Consider the following 24,401-nt stretch of genomic DNA (forward strand, 5'->3'; position numbering starts at 1 on the left):
TGACTGCAGATATTTCACCAGTTCCTAGAAATAGATTTCTTAGCTTTCAATGGGGTAAAACACTAGAGAGTCCCACCTTTCAGGAGGTATTGGGGACACCTTTCAGGAGGTATTGGGGACTTGGGGATCAGAGTTCAAGAGCCAGAGCAATCCACCGACGAAAATATAAAACTGCATACCAGGCGTGTGGAGCTGGAGCAGGGACCGACTGCTGGAAGTCTGATATCTCTGATTCAAGGCATAGTAGAGACAAACTGCCAGTGTCCACCGAAAGGGGAAAGTCCAACCTTTTGGAGTATACCCTCAAAAAAACTATAAGTCAGACAGAACCTGAGATATCTGACTGGGAAGAGCAATTAACAGGCTCAGATGGAGACCACTGCTTAGAAGTCTAATATTTCAGGTTCCCTAGGGCCGATTTAAAAAAATCTGGTACAACGGGAATGAGGAGACCATCTGCAATCAGCATGGGGCCCTTAGACTCCTGGGGCCCTTGGGCAAGTGCCCATTGAGTCCATATGAAAAGACGGCTCTACACGTATTAGATAGACAGTCAATAGGTTGACACCATAAAGTCAATGGTCAAAAGGTTGACAGTATCAAAAGTTTGACTGTTCTTAATGTCAACAAGTATAAAATGTCAACATGGTTAAAAGGTTAATCTGGAAATGGTCAAAACAAAAAGGTTTACACAAGTTTGTTTGTTTTTTGGAGAAAATGTTGCCTTTTCACAGTTTGTGTGTGCAGTAGTGCAAACTTAGAACCTCCGGGACTCACTTCACTTGCCATGCACTCACCACAGGTTGTTATTCTCAGTCATAGTCCATGTGGATGGTAATGAAATATTTTTAAAAACTTGTACCAATTTGTACCTGTCAACCATAAGCACAATCGGCCTTTTACCTGCTGACCATTTGACCGTATCAACCTATTTCATGTCGACCATATGGGGTTGACCTATTGACTCTCTTACTTGACATTGTCTATCTGTACATTGGAACCTTTGTAGGTGCTGCTTTCTTCTAAACAAGGGGTTCTCAAATACAGTCGTCAAGTACCACCAACAGCTCATGTTTTATAGATCAGGGTCAGTAATTATGCCACCTGCAGAAATCCTGAAAATGTGACCAGCTGTTATGAACCTCCACTGTGGTCCATCATTGTAGCGGGTCCCGGCCGTTGCTAGGTGACCAGGACAAACCATCACATCGGCCATGGGGGTTTGCTGGCCGCTCTGTTTCCTGGTCCTAGCTGTTGCCTAGCAGCAATGATGCATGTGTGTTTGTGCAGCTCTACAGCTGCAACCTGTTAATCATTAAGGGGACTGATCTGCCTAGCACTCTGCTATTGGTCCCTTTTCCTGATAATAGGAAGACAGCCCTGCACAGCCTTGCTGGTGATAGTTTCTGAGTGACTGATTACAGTGTCTAGTTCGTAGAGTCTAGTTTGGAAGCCTTGTCAGCTAGTCCTTGTACACTACCCTACCCTACCTTGCCTTGTTATGTACCTAAAGACTCTCAGCTAAGTGACTGTGTAATAATACTATATTATTTTCTCTTTGTGCAGTTACTTTAACTGTGGAGCTAACCTGTATTTGCTGGCTATTCCTGGCCATTATTCACTGCAACTTTATATTAGATTTCTGAGTAAACTGCATACCCTGTGTTAGGATTTCAACTGTGATTTCCTGTGTTAAACTTTATTACTCTGCTGCCTGAATAAAGTACTGAACATATCTTCATTACTGTAGATGTTCATTAGTAACAATAGTAGTCTTTGTGCTACATTCTTCTACTGCATTCAAGTTCTGGTTCAGATCTGTGCACTCAACCATCAGCTGCTTTCCACCTGTTCAAAAGTATTGTGCTGCACTACAGACCTCACTTTACTCTCTTATGGTAAAGTCCACAGTCCGCTTATCACTATGCTGAGAGTTCCCTGCAACACTTTCCTCCAATATCTCAAACACTTCTAGTACTTCACAGTCAATATCCTGTTAACTGTTTCCATGCCATTCTGCATTTGTCTGCAGTTACCACTACAAACAATAATCCTACGGTCTCTTGCCAAATGAGTAAGCACCTTATGCTAGAGGTTGATCTCCTGGTGACCACCTAAGTACCGGTGTGTACATAAAACACTAAGATAACATTGAGTGGCTGTTATAGGCAGATGACTCTCTCGTGGGCTCTTACACAATTGAGCTGGAGCTCCCTAACATTATTACCCGCTCTACACTACTGGAGTGTATGCTCAACATGGATTCCATCTTGCCAAGTCCTGTCCAAGTCTCATCCATTCTGACTCAAGCCATGAATCCAGTTCTGGGTCTTGTGGGCAAGCTGCAGAAGTTTGAGAACATACAAACACTGCTGTTGCAGACCTTACCAGGAATGTAATCATATGTGGGTGTGCTGCAGCAGCAGTTAACTGACACCTCTCAAAAAACTTTGGGCTCAGTTAACCCTTGCTGTAGTCGGTCGAGTTAGAAAAATGTGAATGTCGCCTCCTCTTCCAATGGTTTTAAATCCTCTCAGTCTCACAGTATGGCGAATCCTAAATGACTGAAGGTATTTCACCTGAAGATTGTAGTGTTGCAAAAACTAATAACTGGTATTAAACAATTAATGGCAGAAATTCTTGGAAGTATTGTGGACACTATAAAAGCTTCCTCCCAAGCTCAAGAGACCAAGAACTACAGACTTTGACTGTCCCACAGTTGAGGCCTCTTTGTCTGAGCAAGTCAGGTACCAGAGTTTTCCCACAACCCAGGCTCTGCGAAGTGAAGTGAAGTGGCAGAGGCACAAAGAAAAAAGTCTCTGTATTTACTGTGGAAATGCTGATCACTTTATAAAAGACTGTTCTCTATGCAAGTCTAGAAATGGTGACAAGCTTCCATGTCCCAGGGTTCAGGCCAACAAACCACCCTGTGTAACATTTACTGTCCTTGACTCCATCACTCCCAATAGAGTTGCCATGGTTGCCCAAGAAGAGACTTGTATATATGATTGGGATAAGGTGACAAGAGGACCTAACCACGGTTATGGAAACCAGTAAAGAATATTAATATCTCTCATTACCAGGGAGTTATCTGACTCTGCAGCCTCAGGAGGGGCATTTTATTTGCAAACCTCAGGAGGGGTATCTGATGTCTCAGCCAATGGTTTGACCCCAGGAGGTATAGCCAATGCCGTGACCTCAAGTCAGATATCGAAAGTCCTAGCCAATAGCTGGATGACAGTAGTGTTAGCCAATGTCTTGATTCCATAAGAGGCAGCTGATGTACTGACTCCAGAAAGGGAGGTTGATGTTTTGATTCAAGAAAGGGTAATCGATGTCCAGACTTCAGAAGGGGTATCCAATGTGCAGGCTCAAGAGGGGGTATTCAATATTCAGACTCCATGAGGAGTGTCTGATGCACCAACCCCAGGAGAAATGTCCAATGTACTGACCCCAGGATGGATGTCCAATGTACCAACTCCAGGAGGGGAGTCTGATGTACTAACCCCAGGTGTGGGGTAGGATAACTGGTCCCCAGAAGGAGCATCCAAGTCTCTGGTTCTAAGACCCAGAAGGAGCATCCAAGTCTCTGGTTCTAGAAGTGATGTCAGATCTGTCAACCCCATATGGGGCAACTGATTCTGAAGCTCTACAAAGGGCATCTGCCTCTGCAGCCTTTGAGGTACCCCTTACTCTGCAGCCCTTGATGGGACATCTGATTCTGCAGTACAAGGAGGGGCTTCTGATTCCATAGCCCCAGAACAGGTATCTGACTTCTCAGGTTCAAACATGAAATGTGGTGTCTTACAGTTAATCAACAGTTTAAACACAGCTTTCCCAGCTTTTACCCCAAATTCCTACAAGCACAATCCGATTTCTTCTGTCAGTTCCAGTTCCAGTAGAAATCTCCAGTTTGTCCTTCCAGTACCTATTCTCTTTGAAGGAGATCTAGCTCAATTCTGTGCCATGGCTTGGAAGTATCTCACTGACATTGAAACAGATTATCTATCGGTAAACTCCTGCCAATGCAGTTAAATATTTTCTTCATGCCTTCAGAGCCTTGGACTGAGCTAAGCCTTTCCTCAAGTCCAAGGATCCATTACTAAATGATCTCTCTGCCTTCATTAAAGCAGTACAAAAATAATTCACCCCAAAATCAGCCTATTTGACACCGTCTGAAAATTCAGATTCAGTGATGTCAAGTTCTAGTCAAAATCTGCCTGCTTGGTTTCCGAACATAATCTGATTGTTCCTGTCTGTCTGATTAGGGGACTTGTGTCTGTCAAGTCTGTAAAGAAACCCCAGTCTGCTATATAGGCAGAATATTATCAATCTGTTGTTTTGGACCAGGACTCTGACTCTGTCGTATTCAGGGTCAGACTGGCCCACAGTGGTACCAGGGAAACCACTGGTAGGCCCCACTGCCTGAGGGCCCACTCCTTCTTCTGGGGATCAGGTTCCAGACTGTGCACTTGTATTATACATGGTAGATATGTTGCATTACACTGCACTAAACTATTGTCTATTTCAAGCCTCTGTGGATGCTGGCCACACCCCCTTTGTAGGCTGGCCACACCCCTAAGTATGGGCCCCTATAACTGCATTCCCCCGATGGACCCTTCATGTCCCAGTCCGACACTGGTTGTATTCTATGGAAAACTAGACCAGTTTTGTGATCTGATGCTTCAGTGTCAAGATGTAGCACCACGTCTCTCCTTTCCATTCGAAATAATATTATACTTGCTAATTTCCTTGAAAGGGGAGGCTTTTGGATGGTCTAATCCACTCATTCAATCCAACAATCATATTATTCAAGATTTAGAAGCCTTCAGTAATTTTTTTATGAAAATATTTGTTGGTCCTCAGATAGTTCTTTTGGGGTCTCCTGGAAATCCTGCCATGTTTTCCAAAGAACCGCCTATTACTGAGGTCAGAAAACGTTTGATAAACCAATGCAGCAACAATTCTAAATCTTCACAAAAGCCACCAACCTGGTGCATAACTGGTCACTGTGTTTCATTATCTTCTCCATATTATGTCTTTCATGAAAATTCTGGTACTTTAAATCCATTGTCCACCCAGCTTGTCAAGAATGCTGTGATTCTTCTATTGGACATAGACTCAAATTCAGAATATGACTCTGCAACTCGATAAGCCTATTGCTTGAAGCTCTTGTAAACTCTAACAATATCTTTTCACTTCCGTTGGTTAGTCCCAGACAGTCTCAGAGAAAAAAGAAGCATCACTGAAGGCCTTGAACTTGCTTGTTTTCAGTAATTTTATATCAAGTCTTTAAGTTCCCCTCAGTTCTGTTTGGATGTCCATGTCCACTCTTAAGGGGAGGAAACTGTTATGAGCTGCCACTGCAGCTCAACATTGTAGCAAGTTCCGGTCTGTTATGCACACCAGTGCCAGCAGGAATGTACTGGTGTCTGAACGGAGAGGGATGCAAAACAAATGAACTCACAGACAGACTGGGGAATATGACATTACATACACAGAAGGTGATAGGGTAACAAAATAAACACAAAGTGAACAGAGAAGCCCAAAGGCTAAGAACCTGGGTGTCTCCCTAGTATTAGGAATGCTCAGATGGAAAGAAGCGAGATGTTGTGATTTAATACGTAGAGAACCCGAAATGCTGTTGCTAAGGGCAACAGCAAAACCCTAAAGGGTTACCAACGGGTGTGGCAGTAAACTCCTTGGTCAGAGATGGAATAATAGACACAAGGAGAGTCTCCACAATCCTAGTCCTCACTTGCAGTGCACCGGTTCAGCTTACTGCCACTAAACTGACACCTGGACACCTTGCACAGTGAGAAAGGATTTTGGCAGGCAAGTCTGAGAATACAGCCGCAAACTTGCTAGGTTCACAGAGTAGCAAAAGAACCCCAGCAGGTTAAATGACTGACTCCAGTCTTACTGCTAGGTCTGGATTGGCAGAGTGTAGTACCAAATCCCAAGGCCTATTTGCAGTAAGCAACAAGCAAATACAAAGTTACACAGTACTAGCTAACTTTCAGGAATTGACTAACCAACAAAGATTCAGCAGCATCTGCCTAACCTGAGAAGAGGGTTTATATAGCAGGTGCTGTCCACGCCCCATTCAGACCTCACAGACAGTAAGCACAAAAACCAGCACCGGATCCCCTGCCGTGCACAGAGCCTGTAACCACTGCACAGCAAAAGACCCGAACCGGAGTATCAGCTACGCTCAGGTTACTCCGCTAGCACTTGCCTCCCGGTTGCCATGACGACGTGGCAGCACAGGGCAGGAGACCCTAACACGGTCATTGGTAGGTGATCGGGAAAGCACCTCACATCAGAGTGGGGGTTGCTGGTTCCAGCTGTTGACTAGTAGTCAGGACTCCTGTGTATTTGTGCAGTTCTACAGCTGCAACCTGTTAATCATTAAGGGGGCTGGTCTGCCTGGCGCTCTGCTATTGGTCTATACTCCTGATATTAGGCAGCCACCCTGCACAGCCTTGCCAGTGATACTTCCTGAGTGCATGAGTCTAGTCTCTACTTCTCAGAGTCTAGTTTGGAAGTCATGCCAACCAGTTTTTGAACACTACCCTACCCTGCCTTGCCTTGTCATGTACCTAAAGTCTCTTTCAACTAACTGACTGTGTGATAATACTTTTTATTTGGTACTTTAGTATTTGCTCTGTATTTGTGCATGTACTTTAACTGTGGCTCTCACATGTGCCTGCTGGCATTCCTGGCTACTACTCACTGCAACCTCATATTGGATTGCTGAGTAAACTCTGCATAAACTCTGTAAATCCACTTTCTGCATGGATTTCAACTCTGAGTTTATGTGTTATACTTTATTATTATACTGCCTGAATCAAGTACTCAGCATATCATCATTACTGTGGTTGTTCTGGTTCAGGTTCTGGTTCAGACCTGCATTCAGGTTCTGGTTCAGATCTGTGTACTCACCCATTAGTTGCTTTCAACCTGGACAAAAGTATTGTGCTCCACTCAAGTCCTCACTTTACTCTCTTATCCACAGTTTATCATGACGCTGAGAGTTCCCTGCCACCCCTTACTCCAGTATCCTGAACACTTCTAGTACTCCACAGTCAATCTCCTGTTAACTGTTTCTGTGCCATTCTGCATTTGCCTGCAGTTACCACTCCATACAATAATCCTGCGGTCTACAGCCAACTGCTTAAACCCCTTACTGCTTGAGGTTTAAGTCCTGGTGGCCACCTAATTACCGGTGTGTACATCAAACACTAAAAAAAAGAGAGCCACAGGTGGCTATTATAGACAGAAGACCCTTTCATGGGCTATAGGGGTTCTTACACAATTGAGCTGCTGTTCTATAACACCAGGGTTGAGACTGAGAACAACATTTCCAGACTCTTATATTAATAGGCTATGATAATTCAGATAACATATTTAGCGTCATTTTAGAATAATTTACACAACAGATTAATGGCATTGCAATTTAAGAGTGATTACATTTGAAAACAGAGTACATGCATAATGTAATGTTAGACACTGTGAAAAACACCAAGGAATACGTTTTAGTTTGCTTAGGTATTAAGGTATTTTATTCGTCATTGCCAATTTCATCTACGTGTTTGTTTAAACAACCATTCAATAAACATGTTTTCTTTACTACTATTGGGAAATATTGTGTTACTTTGGACAAACATTAACACATATTTGGTACATCTACCAAAGCTAAAAATACAGAAATTTAGTAGAAAGTATTACTATGGGTGGGAGATTATTCAGGATAAAAAAAAAAAAAGTGAAATATATTAATATAAGATGTATACAAGGTCAGGGACATCAGACACTTGCGCTAAAGATCAATCAGTATTTTTTGGTAGTTAAATGGGCAGACTAGGTAGACAAAGGGGGTGTTATCAGACGTCAAACATTTTGTTTCTATGTAGAATTTTTAAAAGTTTGCACCATGCATTAAAAACATACAATGTTGTTAACAATATAATCACTGAATCCAACACACTTTAATTATTCTGACCATAAGTACAGTATACCACATTCAACTGTTATTACTTCTTCAGGGGACACAGGTAATCCCACTGCTGATGTCAGTGCTGTATGACAAGAATCACTTTAAAAAACCAAAAGAGTTTTACCCGGAACATTTTCTGGATGCTGGTGGCAATTTTGTGAAGAATGAAGCGTTCATGCCGTTCTCAGCTGGTGAGTTACATCTGACATTCTGCCTTAGTGTAGTTACATAGAAGGAATGATTCCCAAGGTTTGGAGAGAAGATGAGCAGTAAGTAGCAATATCAGTATGGGTTGGGTATGAATTCCAGGCAGTGACAATCCCGATGGTCAGAATGCAGACAGCGGCATCCTGACAGTCAACATCCAGTTCAATCCCAGTAAGTATTTAAACCCTACTTCTATCCCTAACCCACTCCTCCTTCAGACTAACCCTAACCGTTCACTCCAACAACCTAACCCTAACTATTCCCTCCCGTAATACTAACCACCCCCAGCAGCCTAACCTTAACCTACTCAACCCCTGCGGTCTAACCCTAACCCTCCCCCAATGCGTAACTTAACACTAATCCCCCGCACTAACTAGTGGGATTCTGACCGTTGGGATCCCAATGTTAGTATTCCGACAGCTTCCCATCAATATAATGTGTTAGGTTAATCTTCAGTTTTTAGATTTCCACAGTAATAAAAGTTAAACTAGACAGAACAATGGGGTCATTCTGAGTTGATCGCACGTAGCAACTTTTTGCTGCTCGTGTGATCAACCTGACGCCGCCTATGGGGGAGTGTATTTTAGCATAGCAGGGCTGCGATCACTTGTGCAGCCCTGCTATGCTAAAAAAGTTTCAAGCAAAACAAGTCCAGAGCTGCAGTTACTCACCCAGTGCGATGGATCCAGTGATGAAGGTCCTGGTCCTGACGTCAGACATCCGCCCTCCAAACGCCTGGATCCACTTGCGTTGGACTCACCATGCCTGGAAAACGGTGCGTATCCACCCAGGAACGCCTCCCGCCTGTCCGTCTTCTTGCGATCGCCGCTGCGATCACATTTCTCATTGGCGTCGCGCATTTCCATCCTGTTCGCACCGCAGCGAAGAACCGCTGCGTGCGAATGGGTCGGAATGACCCCCAATGTACAGTACAGGAGATATAGGGGAGTATTCAATTAGTGCCGTTTTTATTCTACCAGTCTAAAAAACTACACTTTTTGCCCATTTTTAGGTTGAATTTCCATTCGACCTTTTCAAAGCCCATTATATTTTTTCGAGTGGTCGAAAAATCCTGCACTGGCGAAAACCACGTGTGTTGTCAAATTCTCCTCTGATACATATATTTTGGGGAATTTGCAGACATTTTTGGCGCAATTTTCTGCCATTACATACCCTCTGCCAATCAGAAGCCGCCGGTCCGCGAGCTCTGATTGGCTCACGAACCGGCGGCTGGTTTGAAGTCCGCTATACGCCGCCGCGCCAGACACAGCCGCGCTGGCGGGCGCTCTTCTCTCCTGACAGCTGAGACACGCTGCTGCCCAACTGAGTGGCAGCGTGTATCAGTGAGCGCTGGACCGGCCCACGTGGCCATCGTCCCGTCTGGCATTTGCCAGATGGCCAGTCCGGCCCTGTTTGGTGCTATACCATCAAAACCAGTATTCATCTACCACACTCAGGGGGATATGTACTAAGGGTTATATTCAATTGAAGTCGAAAGCTGCCGTCTGTCGAAAAGACGTCAGTTTTCGACTTTTTTAGATCGGAGGGGGTTCCGACCTATACAATCTAACCTCAAATTATTCGACAGGTCGAGGAATTTGACTTGTCAAAAAACACGCGGATCGGCGGAATAGCTGCCGATCCGCGTGCTTGTGTCGAAAACGGAGCCAAAACTGACAAGTTTGAGCCCCCTTTTCAACCATCTCAATTCGACTTTGAAAAAAGACGAATTGAGATGCGGGAGCAGAGACGGGGGAGAGCAGCGGGCAGACTGGGGAGAGCAGCGGGCAGACTGGGGAGAGCAGCGCCCGAGGATGTATCACAGCCTCCACTCACAGCAGCGTCCACCCGGCTTCAGCAAGCGAGACCTCGCTTGCTGGAGTCGGGTGGACGCTGCCGTAAGCTGTGGCTGTAATGCGGGAGCAGAGACGGGGGAGAGCCGCGGGCAGACGGTGGAGAGCAGCGCTACAGCAGTGGGAGCATAGCCGGAGGATGTGTCACAGCCACCGCCCATAGCAGCGTCCATCTGGCTCCAGCAAGTGATGTTTCGCTTGCTGGAGCTGGGTGGACGCTGCTGTGAGCGGCGGCTGTGATACATCCACTGGCTACGCTGCTGTAGCGCTGCTCTTCCCCGTCTGCCCGCGTCTCTCCCCCGTCTCTGCTCCCGCATCTCAATCTGACTTTTTTTAAAGTCGAATTGAATTGAGATGGCATTGAATTGACTTCGTCAAATGAATGTCGAAATGGATCCGACTTCAATTGAATATACCCCTAAGTCTTGGAGAGTGATGAAGTGGAAAGAGATAAAGTAAACACCAATCAGCTCTTAACCGCCATGTTACAGGATGCGTTTGATAAAAGCAGTTAGGAACTGATTAGTTGGTAGATTATCTCTCTACACTTTACCGCTCTCAAAGGCTTAGTACATCTGCCCCTCAATGGTGGTCATTCCAAGTTGTTCGCTCGTTGACGTTTTTCGCAACGGAGCGATTAGGTGGAAAATGCGCATGCACATGGTAAGCAGCGCACATGCGTTAAGTAATTTAACACAAAACTTTGGAGATTTACACAAGGTCGAGCGACGTTTTTTCAAAGCTCGAGTGATCGTAGTGTGATTAACAGGAAGTGGGTGTTTCTGGGCGGAAACTGACCCTTTTCATGGAGTGTGCTAAAAAACGCAGGCGTGCCAGGTAAAAGCGCAGGAGTGTCTGGAGAAACAGGGGAGTGGCTGGCCGAACGCAGGGCGTGTTTGTGACGTCAAACTAGGAACTAAACGGACCGAGCTGATCGCAATCTAGGAGTAGATCTTTAGCTACTCACAAACTGCAAGGAATTATTTAGTAGCAGTTCTGCTAATCTTTCGTTCGCTATTCTGCTAAACTAAGATACACTCCCAGAGGGCGGCATCCTATCGTGTGCAATGCTGCTAAAAGCAGCTAGTGAGCAAACAACTACTCGGAATGAGGGCCAATGTGCACACCATTTCTTGTTTTATCTAGAGATGTGCACTTGAAATTTTTCGGGTTTTGTGTTTTGGTTTTGGGTTCGGTTCCGCGGCCGTGTTTTGGGTTCGACCGCGTTTTGGCAAAACCTCACCGAATTTTTTTTGTCGGATTCGGGTGTGTTTTGGATTCGGGTGTTTTTTTCAAAAAACACTAAAAAACAGCTTAAATCATAGAATTTGGGGGTCATTTTGATCCCAAAGTATTATTAACCTCAAAAACCATAATTTCCACTCATTTTCAGTCTATTCTGAATACCTCACACCTCACAATATTATTTTTAGTCCTAAAATTTGCACCGAGGTCGCTGGATGACTAAGCTAAGCGACCCTAGTGGCCGACACAAACACCGGGCCCATCTAGGAGTGGCACTGCAGTGTCACGCAGGATGGCCCTTCCAAAAAACACTCCCCAAACAGCACATGACGCAAAGAAAAAAAGAGGCGCAATGAGGTAGCTGTGTGAGTAAGATAAGCGACCCTAGTGGCCGACACAAACACCGGGCCCATCTAGGAGTGGCACTGCAGTGTCACGCAGGATGGCCCTTCCAAAAAACACTCCCCAAACAGCACATGACGCAAAGAAAAAAAGAGGCGCAATGAGGTAGCTGTGTGAGTAAGCTAAGCGACCCTAGTGGCCGACACAAACACCTGGCCCATCTAGGAGTGGCACTGCAGTGTCACGCAGGATGGCCCTTCCAAAAAACACTCCCCAAACAGCACATGACGCAAAGAAAAAAAGAGGCGCAATGAGGTAGCTGTGTGAGTAAGATAAGCGACCCTAGTGGCCGACACAAACACCTGGCCCATCTAGGAGTGGCACTGCAGTGTCACGCAGGATGGCCCTTCCAAAAAACACTCCCCAAACAGCACATGACGCAAAGAAATAAAGAGGCGCAATGAGGTAGCTGTGTGAGTAAGATAAGCGACCCTAGTGGCCGACACAAACACCGGGCCCATCTAGGAGTGGCACTGCAGTGTCACGCAGGATGGCCCTTCCAAAAAACACTCCCCAAACAGCACATGACGCAAAGAAAAAAAGAGGCGCAATGAGGTAGCTGTGTGAGTAAGATAAGCGACCCTAGTGGCCGACACAAACACCTGGCCCATCTAGGAGTGGCACTGCAGTGTCACGCAGGATGGCCCTTCCAAAAAACACTCCCCAAACAGCACATGACGCAAAGAAAAAAAGAGGCGCAATGAGGTAGCTGTGTGAGTAAGATAAGCGACCCTAGTGGCCGACACAAACACCAGGCCCATCTAGGAGTGGCACTGCAGTGTCATGCAGGATGGCCCTTCCAAAAAACACTCCCCAAACAGCACATGACGCAAAGAAAAATTAAAGAAAAAAGAGGTGCAAGATGGAATTGTCCTTGGGCCCTCCCACCCACCCTTATGTTGTATAAACAGGACATGCACACTTTAACCAACCCATCATTTCAGTGACAGGGTCTGCCACACGACTGTGACTGAAATGACGGGTTGGTTTGGACCCCCACCAAAAAAGAAGCAATTAATCTCTCCTTGCACAAACTGGCTCTACAGAGGCAAGATGTCCACCTCATCATCATCCTCCGATATATCACCGTGTACATCCCTCTCCTCACAGATTATCAATTCGTCCCCACTGGAATCCACCATCTCAGCTCCCTGTGTACTTTGTGGAGGCAATTGCTGCTGGTCAATGTCTCCACGGAGGAATTGATTATAATTAATTTTAATGAACATCATCTTCTCCACATTTTCTGGAAGTAACCTCGTACGCTGATTGCTGACAAGGTGAGCGGCGGCACTAAACATTCTTTCGGAGTACACACTTGTGGGAGGGCAACTTAGGTAGAATAAAGCCAGTTTGTGCAAGGGCCTCCAAATTGCCTCTTTTTCCTGCCAGTATAAGTACGGACTGTGTGACGTGCCTACTTGGATGCGGTCACTCATATAATCCTCCACCATTCTTTCAATGTGGAGAGAATCATATGCAGTGACAGTAGACGACATGTCCGTAATCGTTGACAGGTCCTTCAGTCCGGACCAGATGTCAGCATCAGCAGTCGCTCCAGACTGCCCTGCATCACCGCCAGCGGGTGGGCTCGGAATTCTGAGCCTTTTCCTCGCACCCCCAGTTGCGGGAGAATGTGAAGGAGGAGATGTTGACAGGTCGCGTTCCGCTTGACTTGACAATTTTCTCACCAGCAGGTCTTTGAACCCCAGCAGACTTGTGTCTGCCGGAAAGAGAGATCCAAGGTAGGTTTTAAATCTAGGATCGAGCACGGTGGCCAAAATGTAGTGCTCTGATTTCAACAGATTGACCACCCGTGAATCCTTGTTAAGCGAATTAAGGGCTCCATCCACAAGTCCCACATGCCTAGCGGAATCGCTCCGTGTTAGCTCCTCCTTCAATGTCTCCAGCTTCTTCTGCAAAAGCCTGATGAGGGGAATGACCTGACTCAGGCTGGCAGTGTCTGAACTGACTTCACGTGTGGCAAGTTCAAAGGGCAGCAGAACCTTGCACAACGTTGAAATCATTCTCCACTCCGCTTGAGACAGGTGCATTCCACCTCCTATATCGTGCTGAATTGTATAGGCTTGAATGGCCTTTTGCTGTTCCTCCAACCTCTGAAGCATATATAGGGTTGAATTCCACCTCGTTACCACTTCTTGCTTCAGATGATGGCAGGGCAGGTTCAGGCGTTTTTGGTGTTGCTCCAGTCTTCTGTACGTGGTGCCTGTACGCCGAAAGTGTCCCGCAATTTTTCTGGCCACCGACAGCATCTCTTGCACGCCCCTCTCGTTTTTAAAAAAATTCTGCACCACCAAATTCAAGGTATGTGCAAAACATGGGACGTGCTGGAATTTGCCCATATTTAATGCACACACAATATTGCTGGCGTTGTCCGATGCCACAAATCCACAGGAGAGTCCAATTGGGGTAAGCCATTCCGCGATGATCTTCCTCAGTTGCCGTAAGAGGTTTTCAGCTGTGTGCGTATTCTGGAAAGCGGTGATACAAAGCGTAGACTGCCTAGGAAAGAGTTGGCGTTTGCGAGATGCTGCTACTGGTGCCTCCGCTGCTGTTCTTGCGGCGGGAGTCCATACATCTACCCAGTGGGCTGTCACAGTCATATAGTCCTGACCCTGCCCTGCTCCACTTGTCCACATGTCCGTGGTTAAGTGGACATTGGGTACAGCTGCATTTTTTAGGACACTGGTGACTCTTTTTCTGATGTCTGTGTACATTTTCGGTATCGCCTGCCTAGAGAAATGGAACCTAGATGGTATTTGGTACCGGGGACACAGTACCTCCAACAAGTCTCTAGTTGGCTCTGCAGTAATGATGGATACCGGAACCACGTTTCTCACCACCCAGGATGCCAAGGCCTCAGTTATCCGCTTTGCAGCAGGATGACTGCTGTGATATTTCATCTTCCTCGCAAAGGACTGTTGGACAGTCAATTGCTTGGTGGAAGTAGTAAAAGTGGTCTTACGATTTCCCCTCTGGGATGACCATCGACTCCCAGCAGCAACAACAGCAGCGCCAGCAGCAGTAGGCGTTACACGCAAGGATGCATTGGAGGAATCCCAGGCAGGAGAGGAATCGTCAGAATTGCCAGTGACATGGCCTGCAGGACTATTGGCATTCCTGGGGAAGGAGAAAATTGACACTGAGGGAGTTGGTGGGGTGTTTTGCGTGAGCTTGGTTACAAGAGGAAGGGATTTACTGGTCAGTGGACTGCTTCCGCTGTCGCCCAAAGTTTTTGAACTTGTCACTGACTTATTATGAAAGCGCTGCAGGTGACGTATAAGGGAGGATGTTCCGAGGTGGTTAACATCCTTACCCCTACTTATTACAGCTTGACAAAGGCAACACACGGCTTGACAAATGTTGTCTGCATTTCTGTTGAAATACTTCCACACCGAAGAGCTGATTTTTTTGGTATTTTCACCAGGCATGTCAACGGCCATATTCCTCCCACGGACAACAGGTGTCTCCCCGGGTGCCTGACTTAAACAAACCACCTCACCATCAGAATCCTCCTTGTCAATTTCCTCCCCAGCGCCAGCAACACCCATATCCTCCTCATCCTGGTGTACTTCAACACTGACATCTTCAATCTGACTATCAGGAACTGGACTGCGGGTGCTCCTTCCAGCACTTGCAGGGGGCGTGCAAATGGTGGAAGGCGCATGCTCTTCACGTCCAGTGTTGGGAAGGTCAGGCATCGCAACCGACACAATTGGACTCTCCTTGTGGATTTGGGATTTCGAAGAACGCACAGTTCTTTGCGGTGCTTTTGCCAGCTTGAGTCTTTTCATTTTTCTAGCGAGAGGCTGAGTGCTTCCATCCTCATGTGAAGCTGAACCACTAGCCATGAACATAGGCCAGGGCCTCAGCCGTTCCTTGCCACTCCGTGTGGTAAATGGCATATTGGCAAGTTTACGCTTCTCCTCCGACAATTTTATTTTAGATTTTGGAGTCCTTTTTTTACTGATATTTGGTGTTTTGGATTTTACATGCTCTGTACTATGACATTGGGCATCGGCCTTGGCAGACGACGTTGCTGGCATTTCATCGTCTCGGCCATGACTAGTGGCAGCAGCTTCAACACGAGGTGGAAGTGGATCTTGATCTTTCCCTAATTTTGGAACCTCAACATTTTTGTTCTCCATATTTTAATAGGCACAACTAAAAGGCACCTCAGGTAAACAATGGAGATGGATGGATACTAGTATACTTATGGATGGACGAGCGACTGCCGACACAGAGGTAGCTACAGCCGTGGACTACCGTACTGTGTCTGCTGCTAATATAGACTGGATGATAATGAGATGAAATCAATATATATATATATAATATCACTAGTACTGCAGCCGGACAGGTATATATATTTATTATGTAATGACTGATGACGGACCTGCTGGACACTGTCAGCTCAGCAGCACCGCAGACTGCTACAGTAAGCTACTATAGTAGTATGTATAAAGAAGAAAGAAAAAAAAAAACCACGGGTAGGTGGTATACAATTATGGATGGACGAGCGACTGCCGACACAGAGGTAGCTACAGCCGTGGACTACCATACTGTGTCTGCTGCTAATATAGACTGGATGATAATGAGATGAAATCAATATATATATATATAATATCACACTAGTACTGCAGCCGGACAGGTAGATATATTTATTATGTAATGACTGATGACGGACCTGCTGGACACTGTCAGCTCAGCAGCACCGCAGACTGCTACAGTAAGCTACTATAGTAGTATGTATAAAGAAGAAAGAAAAAAAAAAAACACGGGTAGGTGGTATACAATTATGGATGGACGAGCGACTGCCGACACAGAGGTAGCTACAGCCGTGGACTACCGTACTGTGTCTGCTGCTAATATAGACTGGATGATAATGAGATGAAATCAATATATATATATATATATAATATCACACTAGTACTGCAGCCGGACAGGTAGATATATTTATTATGTAATGACTGATGACGGACCTGCTGGACACTGTCAGCTCAGCAGCACCGCAGACTGCTACAGTAAGCTACTATAGTAGTATGTATAAAGAAGAAAGAAAAAAAAAAAACCACGGGTAGGTGGTATACAATTATGGATGGATGAGCGACTGCCGACACAGAGGTAGCTACAGCCGTGGACTACCGTACTGTGTCTGCTGCTAATATAGACTGGATGATAATGAGATGAAATCAATATATATATATATACATAATATCACACTAGTACTGCAGCCGGGACAGGTAGATATATTTATTATGTAATGACTGATGACGGACCTGCTGGACACTGTCAGCTCAGCAGCACCGCAGACTGCTACAGTAAGCTACTATAGTAGTATGTATAAAGAAGAAAGAAAAAAAAAACCACGGGTAGGTGGTATACAATTATGGATGGACGAGCGACTGCCGACACAGAGGTAGCTACAGCCGTGGACTACCGTACTGTGTCTGCTGCTAATATAGACTGGATGATAATGAGATGAAATCAATATATATATATATATATATATATATATATAATATCACACTAGTACTGCAGCCGGACAGGTAGATATATTTATTATGTAATGACTGATGACGGACCTGCTGGACACTGTCAGCTCAGCAGCACCGCAGACTGCTACAGTAAGCTACTATAGTAGTATGTATAAAGAAGAAAGAAAAAAAAAAACCACGGGTAGGTGGTATACAATTATGGATGGACGAGCGACTGCCGACACAGAGGTAGCTACAGCCGTGGACTACCGTACTGTGTCTGCTGCTAATATAGACTGGATGATAATGAGATGAAATCAATATATATATATATATATATATAATATCACTAGTACTGCAGCCGGACAGATATATATATTTATTATGTAATGACTGATGACGGACCTGCTGGACACTGTCAGCTCAGCAGCACCGCAGACTGCTACAGTAAGCTACTATAGTAGTATGTATAAAGAAGAAGAAAGAAAAAAAAAAAACGGGTAGGTGGTATACAATATTATATATATATATATATATTATATACAATTATATATATATATATATATATATATATATATATATTAAACTGGTGGTGATTAATATTAAACTGGTGGTCAGGTCACTGGTCACACTATCAGCAACTTGCAAGTAGTACTCCTAAGCAGACAATCACAATATATATTATACTGGTGGTCAGTGTGGTCACAATGGCAGTGTTGCACTCTGGCAGCAAAAGTGTGCACTGTACGTTATATGTACTCCTGAGTCCTGCTCTCAGACTCTAACTGCTCCCCACTGTCAGTGTCTCCCCCACAAGTCAGATATACATTATACAGTCACACTATCTATCTATCTATCACTTCAGCAAGTAGTAGTACTCCTCCTAATGCTCCCCAAAATTACTACTGTGTCTCTTTCTACTCTAGTCTCACTCTCTTTTCTATAAACGGAGAGGACGCCAGCCACGTCCTCTCCCTATGAATCTCAATGCACGTGTGAAAATGGCGGCGACGTGCGGCTCCTTATATAGAATCCGAGTCTCGCGATAGAATCCGAGCCTCGCGAGAATCCGACAGCGGGATGATGACGTTCGGGCGCGCTCGGGTTAACCGAGCAAGGCGGGAAGATCCGAGTCGCTCGGCCCCGTGTAAAAAAAAATGAAGTTCGGGCGGGTTCGGATTCCGAGGAACCGAACCCGCTCATCTCTAGTTTTATCATTTTCATAATTTAAAAATATTGAGAGATCACTTATTTCCCTCCATGATTAGTCCAGGATCTATAAAGTTCTGAGCAAGAAAAAAGGCAATTGTTTCCCCAGCACCCTGAATGATAACAGTAACCAGATATAAATCCCACATGATAATAGAATTCAGAGATCTTCGTTACACATATTTGCGCAAATGTGTGGTTAAGCCCCAAAGCCGCATCAAGGCCTCTCTGTATATTTGGGGTCCCTAGCGCTATATCTAGGTGCAGGGTGTGGCACCCCAAAACACCAGAATGAGCCAGAAAGCCCAGCGTGGCATACCAGTGTAAAAAACTATAGTGTTAATAAATTAGTATTTAGGAAGCCGAAGCTATAGAGGGGGTGATACAAACATGAAATGTAATTAAAATAGAGAAATAGTGTTAGAAAATTAATAAGTGAAAAGTGTTAATAGAATGTAAAGGTATGCCACACTAAAGCCATCCAGCTCAGCAGGTCCAGAGGCACCACACCTCACACCTCCATTACCCCAATCTGGGTCTAATATTAACCAGCAAGGAGCCACATGATAATGGCTCCTTACTACAATATGTCTAAGCTAAGAGCTACCTACCTTGGAGCAACCCCATAATGCTCCATGTGGCATGTCAGGGCCTGCACCTCCTCCTAATGCAGAAACCTCTCTGCCTCTCACAACAGACATATAGATTGGTAAATGCTCAATTAGCTTAGTGATATCATTCAGGTGCTCCTTTCGAGCACCTGAATGATATCACTAAGCTAATTGAGCATTTACCAATCTATATGTCTATAAAGTTCTGTAAAGACTGAAGGGAAGTGTATTAAGCATTGGAGAAAGATAAAGTGGAGAAGCAACCAATTAGCCCGGAACTGTCATTTCATAGACTGTGCTAGATAAATGACAGCTAGAAACCTATTGGTTGCTTTTGGAAATGTAGCCACTTTATCACTCTCTAAGGCCTGATACATCTCCCCCTATAACATATACATTGCAGTTATCGCTGTGACAGTCCTTCTCATACAATGTGGAATGCAATTTACCAGACACACCAGGTTCTGTTTCCTATTTCAAGCAATTCTCATGTTAGTTTATCAATACGGTGATTTTTTTCATTTGGTTTAATGTAAGCTAGCCAGTGGCATCACATATTCTTAAACGGCAGTGCCACCGGGACAATACCACTGGGTGAGACTGGACAGTAACTGCCACTAAAGGCTGGAGACTTTGCAGCCCCTAAGAGGCTGATCATTTTCTGGTATGTTGGTGTATTCTCAACTCTGTGTTATTATAGATATTCACTATCAATTGTAGTACTGTAGTGATATTTAATGGTTTTCCCTCTGCAATAAAGGAAATGTTATAACATACTCTACTTCTTACCTTTATGATCGCCGAGCCCAAGGCATCCGGGAATACCTAGGGACCATGAGTCTAACACCCACCATCCTCACAGTGGGTTTAGTATGATTTCCCGATGGGCAATTAGAATGCCAACAGCAGTATACCATCCATCAGAATCCCAACAGCCCCCTCTAAAGTATACAAAACAAGTGAGAGAGAACCTCTTTTGCTGCGCCTGTGTTGAACTATAAACTAATCATCTCAAATGAGATGAACCTGGAACTGATAGTGTGAATATACGTTCGCCGCTATAAGGAGATATGCGAAACTCCTATCGAATTTAGCCCAATAAAAAGAATTAATAGAGGCGCTCATAAATTCCACACTCCATGTATTCACAGATTCAAAGAACAACCAAAGAATCAATTAAATATAAAAAGAGGGTATACAGTTTTTATTTTTCACAATAATTGATAAAAAACCTTCTGGTGTAGATAATTATTAATAGTAGCTATCGTAATTACCACATACATATGTTTATAGATATAAAATTGCATAGGTTATCTATGCTTTAATCAATTATATGTATAACATTCAAATTTCCACTAAACTAAAATTAATTAAAATAAATTAAAGTTCCAGGTAATGTCCCAGTGACTGCACGTTTTGGGTGTGCACTTCAATCAGAATTATTGTATAAATGATGGTGTGGAATTTAAGGTATTACCTCTCCAGAGGGGCTGGTGAACCCGAGCGTCCCCGGGTGAGTCCAAATTTTGCCCTGTAGATAATACAGCTGGAGGGTGCGTGAGATGAATAAACGTCTCCACTTGCTGCAGAATTTAGCTCAGTTACCTGATGTTCCAATGTAAGCCGTGCAGGCAGGAGCATACGGCAAACGGAAAGCCAATCTGGTGTATGCCGTCCACAAAGATCAAGCAGCACTGTGATATTTCTTTCGGACTGCCTGGACGTGCACCGTCCGCCGACAGTCAGCAGTGTAGAAAGATGGTGAGGCCAATTTTAGCCGCCGTGCAGATCCCACAGTTGGATTATCTTCAAAAAGAGTAGTCACCTCTTACTGCCGCTGATAGAATACAGGCAGGGGGATCTGCGTGCCAAAGGTACCTGGATAGGTGTTCAGTGGAAAAGACGTGGGGGAGGAGTCCTGACGCGTTTCGTCACGTGACCCGTGACTTTCTCAAAGATTACTCTTTTTGAAGATAATCCAACTGTGGGATCTGCACGGCGGCTAAAATTGGCCTCACCATCTTTCTACATTGCTGACTGTCGGCGGACGGTGCACGTCCAGGCAGTCCGAAAGAAATATCACAGTGCTGCTTGATCTTTGTGGACGGCATACACCAGATTGGCTTTCCGTTTGCCGTATGCTCCTGCCTGCACGGCTTACATTGGAACATCAGGTAACTGAGCCAAATTCTGCAGCAAGTGGAGACGTTTATTCATCTCACGCACCCTCCAGCTGTATTATCTACAGGGCAAAATTTGGACTCACCCGGGGACGCTCGGGTTCACCAGCCCCTCTGGAGAGGTAATACCTTAAATTCCACACCGTCATTTATACAATAATTCTGATTGAAGTGCACACCCAAAACGTGCAGTCACTGGGACATTACCTGGAACTTTAATTTATTTTAATTAATTTTAGTTTAGTGGAAATTTGAATGTTATACATATAATTGATTAAAGCATAGATAACCTATGCAATTTTATATCTATAGCCCCTCTAAAGTACCCTGACCCTCCCCTGCCCCCTACCCTAACCCTCCCTTGTAGGTGTCTAAATCTAACCCTCTCCGGTGGTGCCTAAACCTAACCCTCCTGGGTGGTGCCTAACCCTAATCCCCCTTCCTTGCTGCCTAAACCTAACCCTCCCCGCTTGGTGCCTAACCCTAACCTCCCCTTCTATGTGCCTAAACCTAACTCACCCTTCCCGGTCCTTAACCCTAACCTTCCCGAACCCTGCACCCTAACCCTAAACCCCCTTCTCCTGCCTAAACCTAAACTCCCCCCCCCCCCCCCGCATGGCAGGATGCCAGCGTATCCCGCTGGATGGGCATTCTGGATTTTTGCCATTGGTATTGTGCCTCTAGTATACTAAGCGGCATTGCTATTTAGACGCCGGGATTGTGGCGTCTTTTGGGATCCTGGCGTCGGTATATCTGCACAGGTATAGTATCCCATATCCAAAATGCTTGGGACCAGAAGTATTTTGGATATCGGATTTTCCGTATTTTGGAATAATTGCATACCATAATGAGAAATCATTGCGATGGGACCCAAGTCTAAGCACAGAATGCATTTATGTTTCATATACACCTTATATACACATAGCCTGAAGGTCATTTTTGCCAATGTTTTTAATAACTTTGTGCATTAAACAAAATTTGTGTACATACACGTAATTCATTTATGTTTCATATACACCTTATACACACAGCCTGAAGGTTATTTGATACAATATTTTTAATAACTTTATATATTAGACAAAGTTTGTGTACATTGAGCCATCAGAAAACAAAGGTGTCACTATCTCAATCTCACTCAAAAAATTCTGTATTTCTGAATATTTGGATATGGGATACTCAACCTGTATATCCCGTCGGAAACCTAACCGTATCTCCTCACAGTCACCAAAGAAGATTTCACTCCCTACCATTAGCTAAATAAGCATCCTTGCATGGGGGAAGGTAGTGATCTTAGCGTTTGCTGATTTGTTCAAACACAAGCAGCAAATCTGAGTAAAGTACAGCTCCTCACAGAACCAAATCTATGATATACTATTCCAGATGTTTCAAAGACGCAAAAAGGCATTATAGACAAAGATGGCCAATCTCTTTAAAAGCAATTGTTCCGCGCCTCACCAGTCTTGAACATGCATAATTGAAAGTTAATTCTCTGAAAGCCAGCGTTCCAGGTTGATATATAACCAAGGTAGTCAATCTACATTACATGTCAAAAAACTAATACTTTTAAATGGTCAAGAACTCAAGACGGAAGTGGTCTACTCTAGAAAGAGACTCTCTAGAAAGGAGATATTATGAAGTGCCAAGTATCAGGAAGCAGTAGCCCAATATGTTTGAGACCTCCTTTGCGAATGTAAAGCTCTAGAAACCAACTGGAGGACATAAAAAATGAGAGCAACTACTACATAAGAATAAAAGCATTCAAGAGTCCACAGGGCCTTAAGATTTGTCAATTTCTACCAAAAGTTCTATTAATTATGTTTACAATTTAAAGATCTAAATGTGTACAGGGTTATTCTACCTCTCTGCCCTAAGGCTTCAAATTATCATCCCCAAGAAACACAGAGGGAGATGTATTATAGCATCACCTCTTCCTGATTCTCCGCTTATTGAGGAAAACAGAAAGAAATGATCCTGGGATGTGATCACATCTCGGTTTCTGCTGGAGTGGGGGAGAAAAATTCTTCCCTTTAGTGATCCCTACAAGTCCCACAGCACATCAGACTAGAGTCTTGCCTCTTGGCTCTCATCATATCATAGGTCCATCCCTATGGCTGGCATTGTGGTCTCTGCCATAGGACACACAGCCCAGCCGTCATTTTGGGTTTATCGGTCTTGTGACTGATGCGATATGTAAATTAAAGCTTCCAATATTAGGAGGGCGTAGAGTTTTGTGCTCCACATCTAGTCTCCAGCCTTCCTGTGTATTCATTTTCTTGATCTATGCACATGTCCCAGATTAATTTCTGACTCCTTAGCCTACTTCTGTGTATCTCATTTTGTCCCCAGCTAGTTATCATCCATATATCTCATCCTTTAGTCTTTGGCATGTTACTACTGTAGTCCTGGCTTGCTGACAATGCTAGGATTCAACTCAGAGGGCCACAAGAAGCCACTTCTTAGTAAATATACCCAATTTTTTTAATGATCTTTTTAATTATAGTTTTAAACCTACCCAACTCAGTGTTTCTACAGGTAAGGTGCCTCTAATATATTATTACAATATGCACAAGTTTTGGGAGGTAAAGAGTATTGCATAGAGAATTGATCAATGCAGATAATCAAAAATTACTGTGCTGAATTGTACAGTATATAATAACCGATATATAATAATATTATATTCTCTGACACATGTTTCTGTATTCTAGGTAAGAGAAGTTGTGCCGGTGAGAACTTGGCCAAAATGGAGCTCTTCATGTTCTTTGTGAAGCTGCTGCAGAACTTCACCATCCAGGCTCCTCCGGGGGCCACACTGGACTTGGCCCCTGCAGTTGGTTTTACATGTTGTCCTATGAGCTATATGATGTGTGCTGTTTCTCGTACATAAAATAGGATTGCACCAAGCACTAAAAATAAAGGATTACATTTTTTTCCTAGCTGGGTTTATGTAGACATAATAAAGAATATACCTATTTTTCAAACCTCATTTTGTAAGTACTGTATGTCTGGGCTGTTTGCGCTTTGAGATGGGATTCATTTATTACCCTCTTTCAATCTTCTATAAAATGTCAACATGGTTAAAAGGTTAATCTGGAAATGGTCAAAACAAAAAGGTTTACACAAGTTTGTTTGTTTTTTGGAGAAAATGTTGCCTTTTCACAGTTTGTGTGTGTAGTAGTGCAAACTTAGAACCTCCGGGACTC

The 24,401-nt window shown here is 44.3% G+C and overlaps 1 protein-coding gene across 2 annotated transcripts in view; it reads left to right on the forward strand.

The window, feature by feature from the left end:
* LOC134908935 (cytochrome P450 2C5-like) overlaps window positions 1-24,184 on the forward strand; it is a 117,636-nt gene extending 93,452 nt beyond the window's left edge. For both annotated transcript variants that reach the window (XM_063915192.1, XM_063915193.1), the window contains 2 exons: window positions 8,049-8,190; window positions 23,907-24,184. In XM_063915192.1, coding sequence (XP_063771262.1) covers window positions 8,049-8,190; window positions 23,907-24,085 — 321 coding nt within the window. In that variant the 3' untranslated portion in view covers window positions 24,086-24,184. The remainder of the gene's footprint in view (window positions 1-8,048; window positions 8,191-23,906) is intronic.
* The last annotated feature ends 217 nt before the right edge of the window (window positions 24,185-24,401 follow it).

The sequence above is a fragment of the Pseudophryne corroboree genome, chromosome 4 (genome assembly GCF_028390025.1).
Source record: "Pseudophryne corroboree isolate aPseCor3 chromosome 4, aPseCor3.hap2, whole genome shotgun sequence".
Taxonomy (NCBI): domain Eukaryota; kingdom Metazoa; phylum Chordata; class Amphibia; order Anura; family Myobatrachidae; genus Pseudophryne; species Pseudophryne corroboree.